The sequence below is a fragment of the Crocuta crocuta genome, unplaced genomic scaffold (assembly GCF_008692635.1).
Source record: "Crocuta crocuta isolate KB4526 unplaced genomic scaffold, BGI_CrCroc_1.0 scaffold128, whole genome shotgun sequence".
NCBI classification, from domain to species: domain Eukaryota; kingdom Metazoa; phylum Chordata; class Mammalia; order Carnivora; family Hyaenidae; genus Crocuta; species Crocuta crocuta.
The window spans coordinates 576112-585111 of record NW_027532232.1 but is presented as its reverse complement, the minus strand read 5'-3'; the positions used below and the strand labels follow the sequence as shown (position 1 = coordinate 585111).

Sequence of the window (9000 nt, the reverse complement as noted above, 5' to 3'; positions counted from 1 at the left end):
TTCTTTTTTAAAAAGATTTTATTTTTAAAAAATCTCCACACCCAAAATGGGGCTCAAACTCATGATTCCAAGATCAAGAGTTACATGCTCTTTTGACTAAGCCAGTCAGGTGCCCCAAGTTAGCTGTTCTTTTGAGAAACAATTCTTACTTGCTATTGGGACCTAGCAGATCACAGGAATTCCTGGCTATGGGAAACCAGGTCACCATGAACTTGGAGCTGTCCATCAAAACTGGCTTTGAGGAACAAATCCTAAAGCAGTATATGTGAGACTAGCCTGAGCAGATCCTGAAGACTTAAGCAACTGTAATAAACAGTTGACTTATACTCCCATCATGCTTGTTCCTGTCATCCTGGCACTGAGCCGTCAACCCATAATATGGTCTTCTATGTAATCCCTATGACTATTTAACTGAGAAGGTGTGGCCCTAAAAGACCATGGGAAAAAGAGCTCTTCCTAAAGGGGAGAATTTTATATAGTACATTTCAGCATAAATTTGCATAGAAGAAAAATAATTGGAAGACAGGATTTAAAGGCACTGATTTAAAGGCCATGCATAATCTTCTACCTCAAAATAAAAGACAACTTTTGGAGGATTGGGACACAGAGCTTTAAGGAAGAAATAGGAATACACTTGTGTGTTCCATAGGATTTCTCATGACAAAGGAATTTCTCTGTTTCCATGTGGACAAGAATACTGGCCCACCTCAGGAATCAATCAGCTTCATTTCCCAAGCACACCAGTGTTCATGGTGATAATGAGGATGACTATCTATGGGTTAAACACATTGGATTTCATTTAGCCAAGACTAGTTCAATTACAACAATTACTGACTAGCCATCTTGCCTACAGCAGAACCAATCATAAACCTCCAGTAGAACACAGTTCTCAGACTGGGCTCTCTAAATTCCATTTTCCAGGGCCCCTGGGTGGCTCAGTCAGTCAAGTGTCTGACTTTGGCTCAGGTCATGATCTCGCGGTCCGTGGGTTTGCGCCCCACATCGGGCTCTGTGCTAACAGCTCAGAGCCTGCAGCTTGCTTTGGATTCTGTGTCTCCCTCTCTCTTTGCCCCTTCCTTTCTCATGCTCTGTCTCTCAAAAATAAATAAATGTTAAAAATTTTTTTAAAAATAATAAATTCCATTTCCCACCAAAAGGAACCAGTGCTTCTTGGAGAAATAATTCCAATTACAATGCAAGAAAGGCAAAATATGGGCCTGTGATATTGTATCACAGCAAAAATAAGGAGCTATTGAAGATACTAGAGACATGTGGGGAAAAAACTAGGTAGCCAATCTGAATACATTCTTTGGTAACCAGAGTAATGACCCCCTAAAGATACCCATGTCCTAACCTTCAGAATCTAGCATTCAGAACATGAATATGTTATTCACATTCACAGCCTTACATGTTAAAAGGAAACCATAGATGTATTTAGATCAAGGGGGGAGATTATCTTGGATAATCATGTGATCCCAGACAAGGGTCTGTATGGGAACAAGGAGAAAAATCTCAGAGTCAGGAGAAAGACATGTGAGGATAGAAGTACAATCAGAGTCAGAGAGAGGTTTAAAGGTGCTGACCCTTCAGGGTGGAAAAAATGGGTATGAGTCAAGGAGTGGAAGCTCCCATAGGAAGATGAAACAAGCAAGAAGTCAGATTCTTCTCAAGGCCTCCCGAAAAGGTCACAGCCCCTGGGCACCTAGATTTTGGCCTAGTAAAGCCCATTTCAGACTTTTGACTTCCAGAACTCTTAGATAATAATTTTGTGGGTTTTTTTACACTACAAAACTTGTGATTTGTTACCAAGAGGAAATTAGACTCCCGCTCAGTAAATATGGGATTATTTGAATGCCAATAAGGATAAAAATTGCAACAAATAACAACACAGCAAATAAGTTTACACTGATGAGTTCATCGTGATTTTTTTAAATATCTCTTTTGTTGTATTTTTTAAAAGTGGTAAAGAAAAGAAAAAAATAAAATGCTTTACGAACTATATCTCAGGAAGGTGAAATAATGGTGAGGAGGAAGTCTCTGTAAGTATTACAAATAATAAAGAGAAAGGAATGATAGAATATCGCCACCCTGACACCCCTAATAAATTAATGGAGAGAGATCAGTAGTTTTCTCCTAGGGGTGATATAGCCATCCCAGGGGACATACGGTAATATCTGGAGATTTTTCTGATTGTCAAAACTGAAAGTAGGTGGGAAGAGAGCACAACTACCATTTAGTGGGTAGGCGTCAGGAATGTTGAAAACTACCCTACAATGTAGAGAATAGTCCCCACAGGAAAAACTATCTAGCCCAAAATGTCAATAGACATTGAGAAACCCTGCTAATGAGAAACCCTGAGCTAGGCAATGCAATAATTGTAATAAACCCCAAAAAGAGAAACTGAATACTGTCCTTCTTGACAGAAGTACATGCCACCATCTGAAAAGTCTTGCCAGAAAAGGAAAATACATTTAAATCTGATCAAGCCTTCAGATCTAACAGGAGATACAAGGTCAATGGAACAATAAAAAACACACTTAAAAAAAATCCAAACTGCGTGGAAATGCAACTGGGAAAAACAGCATTGTTTTATTCAACAAATAATTCCAAGGGGAAAAAGGGAAACGTAGGATGAACCTAAAGATTAAGTGGTCTTCAGAGACATAGTAGAAAATGGCAAGGTACAGATCTCATTTGGATTCTTTTTGAACTATGTTTTATCTACATTAGGGTTTTGTTTGTTTTTTACAAAATACCTCAGTGATATTTTTATGGTTATTAAACAATGAACAGGATTTTAATTCTCAAATATTTTTTAGCATCCAAATTTTTTAAAGTTTTATTTAATGGCTTTATTATTTAGAACATCATCTTATTTTGCTCCTGAATCAACAGTACTCTCCTCCCTTATACTGAGAATGTCATTCATAAAGAGCCACTAATGAGGAATGTCTGTTGTCTCAAGGCATTCACTTATATTAATTGATGAGAATTTAAATTTCTGAGAAAAGACAATCTTAAGGGGGAAAAAGTCTACAAAATGTAAAAGATAGAAGTGAAACGTAACACCTGGGATATAAAACTATACTTGTCTCTTTCTACATATCTGAGAAGTCAGGTGTCAACCTTTCTTCTTCCTGAAAAATGAAGGTCTGGAAAACCCTTCAGGTGGACCCAAGCAAGCTAAGTTTCTGGATGAGAGCAAAGGGGTCACAGGATGGGAAGTGGGGGAAAGTCACACTAAGACCACACACTGGTCACAGAACTGAGAACAGCATCGTATATTCTCCTCCTTGAAATGTCCTGTGCTCAATTTGACTAAGTTCCTTCTTCTTTTATATCTCTTTCCTACAGTCTATATAGGATGTGTTCATAGTGGTCAATTTTTCAGCTGACTCCACAATTTACAGAATATTTAGAGAGGATAATGATATTTTAGAAGACGGATGAGATCCATATGGGAATTCCACAGTGGGAGAAGATTAAGTGTTTCTCTGAAATCTCTTTTAAATCAAGGGACTTGACATTTTTCTTTCCCTACTGCCACTATCTTGGTTCAGATTCCTCTAATGTTTCTTTTTTTTAAAGTTTATTTATTTGATTAAAGTTTATTTATTTATTTTTGAGAGAAAGCACGAGTGAGGGATGCACGGTGGTGGTGGGGAGAGAATCCCAAGCTGGCTTCCACTTTGTCAGCATGGAGCCTGATGCAGCGCTTGAATTCACAAACTGGAAGTTCATGACTTGAGCTGAAGATGGACACTTTACTGACTGAGCCACCCAGGCACCCCAGTTTACTTATGTGTTTTGAGAGAAAAGGGGAGGAGTAGAAAGAGGGAGAGAATCCCAAGCAGGTTCCACACCCTCAGTGCAGAGCCCAATGGGGCTTCAACCCATGAACCATCGGTTTATGACCTGAACTAAAAGCAAGAGTGAACCACCCAGGCAACCCCCTCGAACCCTGTGTAATGTTTCCATAGTGATTGTGAAGCAGTCCCCTAGCTAGTCTCCTCTGTTCCATTCTTTTCTTCCTCTGACTTGTTTGCCAGAGTGATATCTCAAGAATGTAATTTTCATCAAGTCATGTGCTGCCTTAAAAATCATTAATGGCTTGAATTTGGCATTCAGTGCCCTCCAAGGCCAGGCCCCTCTCCATCACCTGCCTTATCTTCACTGCTTTCTCATCTTCTCTTTCCTATAAGCCCAGCTTTGGGATACTTTTTAACTTTTGTGCTCTCTTCCAGCTCAGCACACTTCACAAGGTGCCCCTCTGCTTGGGTTGTTATTGGGATCACTAGTTCTCACTTTCTTGGTCTCCAACAGGACATTTTCTGGTCCTTGTATACAAGAAGTCCTCTGCAATCACCTCCAAAGTTTTATTCTCTGTGACCTTTCTCACCCTGCATTTTAATTTTAATACGCATTGTCATCCTTGCGATGCCATTATATCGTCAGGATTGACTCATATTGACCACTGTGTTTCAATGATTCAGTGTCACCGATCCACGGTAGATATTCCACTGACACACCTGACTATGCAACAAGGGAAATTTAGCCCCGTACCACTGACTTCTATTGGGACACACGCCAATTTTGAAAAATTTAGGATTGACTCTTTTAGGTAGATTCAGGGATGTCAAATAAGCTTTGGATTATATGAAACTTCAACTCTTCTTGGGCACTGAGATTGTGTGATAATGTGTTCACAAACGGGAGACGTGCGAATCCAAAGACTTAGAGAAGACACAGGAACAAAGGACTTAGAGTCTTCTTTAAGGGAGTGAGAAATGAGTTACTATCCATTCTTTCTCTTCATTCCCCTTCTTTCCCCACTGTACAATATTTCTTCCCCCTTCGGTTTCTTACTAAGGTGTTTTCTCAGAGAAGGGTCCAGTTCAGATATTCCACCTCACTAGTTTACAGAGGTCACCCAGGACCCGGATGCTTGTGGGAGGCGGGAAGGAAGAAGGTGTACAATACAGAGATGAGGGGGACACACTGCACAGCCGGCTCAACTAGCCTGATTCCCAAAATACATATTGAAATTGTCTTTATCGGGGCGCCTGGGTTGCTTAGTCGGTTAAGCGTCCGACTTTGGCTTAGGTCATGATCTCGCGGTTCGTGGGTTCAAGCCCCGCGTCGGGCTCTGTGTTGACTGCCAGCTCAGAGCCTGGAGCCTGTTTCAGAGTCTGTGCCTCCCTCTCTCTCTGACCCTCCCCTGCTCACGCTGTTTCTCTCTCCTAGAAATTAAAAAAAAAAAAAATTTTTTTTTAAGAAATTGTCTTTATCATTCGGTGGCTTTGGCTCAGGAATCTGTCCTTTCTAAGATTAACTACATCTTTTTTTTTTTTAATAGAGTAGAACATGTGCTGATAAGCAGCAATGTTAATAAACTTTTTTTTTAATATTTTTTATTTATTTCTAGGAGAGAGAGAGAGAGAGAGACAGCGTGAGCAGGGGAGGGTCAGAGAGAGAGGGAGTCACAGGTTGAAACAGGCTCCAGGCTCTGAGCTGACAGTCAGCACAGAGCCCGACGCGGGGCTCGAACCCACGAACCGCGAGATCATGACCCAAGCGAAAGTCGGACGCTTAACCGACTAAGCCACCCAGGCGCCCCATAAGATTAACTACATCTTTTATATTTTATATATGAATTCATTTTTATGTGTTTGTTGCTAAAGTCTAAAGAAGCTATGAATTTTTCAGAAAGTGGACAGTTTTAACATTTAAATGGTACCCCTTACATATGCAGTAAAATTCCTCTCAAACTGCTCATATGCTATCAAGCAGTACTCCAAACATGGCTTTTCCTTGGCTGGTACTAGTCTTGTACAAACACCTTTTGTTACATACCTATCACTGTAAAACAAGACCTTCAGCTGATGCTCCTCCACTGAGTGCCTCCAGCAGGCAGACAGGCTGCTGTGTGCACAGGAAGTGAGTCCAGCACAAAGTTATCCTAACAGCCTTGCTAGCACTCTCTTCTCAGAACAGCAATTCACACAGTTACTGGATGTGGCTTTATACATCACACATTATTATTGAGTCTAAAGTATGAAAATGTTTTAGTTCCCAGTGTAAACACAATTGCCTTGCACAAAATTTGGATAAATAAGAACCAGTAGACCAAGGTAAGATCCAGGATTATGTCCATGATTACAAACAATATGACGAATCAAAACAGTAAATGTTTCTTCTTATCACCCTCAGGCCACATGAATGGAGACCGAGGAGGTGTGGGAAGTTCTGTTACTGTAGTGCTTAACTCCACTGTACATGCTGCTGTGACATAAAAATACACCCTCAGCCCACACCCAAACCTAGCCACTCAACTGCCTACCCAGCATCACCAGGGCATGTATCAGCATCTCCTTCCTGGTTGCCAGGGCAATGCAGGTGATGCCTGCCGTATCTGAGTTAAGTGGGAGGAAACACAGGCAAAACTCCTTTCTCTAGGTGATGTACAGGATTCATCAAGTTGCCAGCTTCGACGTTAATCCAGAAAATTGCCCTAGTAGTTTCTGCCAGGCCCCCTTCACCTCCTTATTCCTTACGCTATAAATCATGGGATTCAACATGGGTGTCAAAACAGCATAGAAAAGAGAGATCAACTTCTCCTGAAGGACAGAGGGGTTGGAGCGGGGTTGGATGTAAGTGAAAATGGCCATGCCATAGCACAGGACAACCACTGTGAGGTGAGACGCACAGGTGTGGAAGGCTTTCTTTCTGCCCTCTGTGGACTGGATCTTCAGGATGGTGGAGATGATCCGGATGTAGGACAGGAGAACCAGGCAGAAGGGTGTCATCAGCAAGACGATGCTAGAAACCATGATCGCGATCTCATTGGAGGAGGTGTCCACACAGGCCAGTCTGATCACAGCTAGGAGTTCACAGGATATGTGATCAATATACTTGTTTGTGCACATGGGCAGCTGAAAGGTGATGATGGTCTGCATGAGAGAGTTGATTGAACCACTGGCCCAGGATGTGATGGCCAACCTCGTACAGAGCCCTCCATGCATGATGACCGAGTATCGCAGGGGGTCACACACAGCCACATAGCGGTCATAGGCCATCACTGCCAGTAGAGCAAACTCTATCCCACCCAAGCCCAGGGAGAAAAATAATTGGGCTGCACAGCTCACAAACGGGATTGCTTTATGTTCTGCAAGAAAATGCGCCAGCATCTGAGGAACAATGCTTGTGGCATAAGAGATGTCAACAAGGGAGAGGTTGGTGAGAAAGAAGTACATGGGGGTGTGGAGTCGGCTGTCCAGTCTGATCAGAAGAACAATAAGGAAGTTCCCCAGTACTGTCACCATGTATATGATCATGAAGAGGACAAAGAAGAAGACCTGTGTGTCCCAGTCACTGGACAGGCCGAGGAGAATAAACTCTCTCACCCATGTCTGGTTACCTGTTCCCATTCAAAATTGTGAAGATTATTAATCTGCAGAGAGAGTCAGAAACAACAGAAATGAATCCAAGAAGTATAAAGATAACTTTTTATGAGTTAATATTATATACAATTGGTCAGCCTTATCTAGATGTTTCAGACCATTTGTGGGCCAAGACGACAGGCTTTACTCCAACATAAATCTATTCTGTACCAGAGACAGTCCAGCACCTTTATAAAAAGATGTGAGGTGGTCTCAGAAATACCCAGTTAAATCCTCGAGATAATGCAGTGCAATTTTAGGAGCTCACAGCTTTACCAACTTACCTCAGACTGAGAGTCAGGGTAGCTTGGTAGGTGATAGTAGTGGGTAAAATGGCAAACAATGAAAAAAAAGTCTGAAAAGTTACAAAAANAATAGTTGGGAAGAGGGAGGGAGGCAAACCATGAGAGACTCTTGAATGATGAGAACAAACTGAGCGTTGATGGGGGTTGGGGGGGGTGATGGGCATGGAGGAGGGCACTTGGGGGGATGAGCACTGGGTGTTATATGGAAACCAACTTGACAATAGACTATTAAAAATTAAAAAATAAAATAATGAAGTTACAAAAACTACCTTAAATATATCAACTAGCTTCATCATGATAAAGAGGCAGGAACTCACTCTTTGGGAAGAAGCAGGGACAGTAGAAAGATCTAGAAGCAGAGAAGCTAGGTTTGCAATCTGATTACAGCTTTGTTACTATGGTTTAGTGACAAATTTTGTATACAAAAAAGGGTAATATTATACAACTCTCAAGTACTTTCAAGCTGAAATGTAGGTAACTTTGGAGAGAGAGATTTATGGACTGTACTGGTAATATTAGTTCCATAGTAGTCTGAATATTAGTAGTAACATGACCTCTACCTTGGAGTAGAGAGAATAGCAAACAGGATTTTCCTGTGATAACCTCCTCAAACTCAGACATGAATGAAATTGGAGGCATTCTTATTTGAACTGAGGGCTTTGGGATGACTGGTCATACTGAGGACTTGGGGACCCTTTGTCTTTTTTATAGCCTTGATCTCTTCAGTCTTCAGTGGGATGAGAAAGGAAAGGGAATTGTGATCATATCTTGTTCTTTTTGTTTTTCTCTTTTTAACTTGATGTTCTTAAGAATCTATCCTTTGCATATTGGCTCAAAATAGAGGAAATGAGAGTATGGGTATTTGGCTTTCAATTTATGAGAGAGAAAGGGGAGCAAATGTTCATCATTGACCAAGGCAGAGTAGAGCAGATGCACAAATATACATAGGTGTATGCCACAACGGGGTTTCTTTTGTGTTTCCTTTCATCCCAGAAGGGCTCTTTAAGTAGAATTATATTACAATATCAACTTTAAACATTAAACAATTTTTAATTTCTAATAGGATCGATTCATGCTCATTATTATTCCATGTCTGCCCATTCCCGAACTTTCCTTTCCTTGCAGCATACGTAATAAGAGGAAGTAAAGAATAAAGGCAGTTAGAGGACGTGAGGGCAAAAACAGAATCCATAGGGGTCTTGCCAGGGTCTGTGAGCAGGAGGGCAAGACTGTCTATGCCTCTGCTCTCTTACCTG

The 9000-nt window shown here is 41.2% G+C and overlaps 1 protein-coding gene across 1 annotated transcript; it reads right to left on the bottom strand.

Moving 5' to 3' along the window:
• Positions 1–6473: 6473 nt before the first annotated feature.
• Positions 6474–7473, bottom strand: LOC144242962 (olfactory receptor-like protein OLF3). The gene has a single exon (XM_077777997.1). The coding sequence runs from the start codon at positions 7425–7427 to the stop codon at positions 6474–6476; it is 954 nt and encodes a 317-aa protein (XP_077634123.1). The 5' UTR covers positions 7428–7473.
• Between the last annotated feature and the right edge of the window lie 1527 nt (positions 7474–9000).

Coding starts and splice junctions, on each gene's coding strand:
- LOC144242962 (XM_077777997.1), bottom strand. CDS start 7,427: ATGGGAACAGGTAACCAGACATGGGTGAGAGAGTTTATTCTCCTCGGC.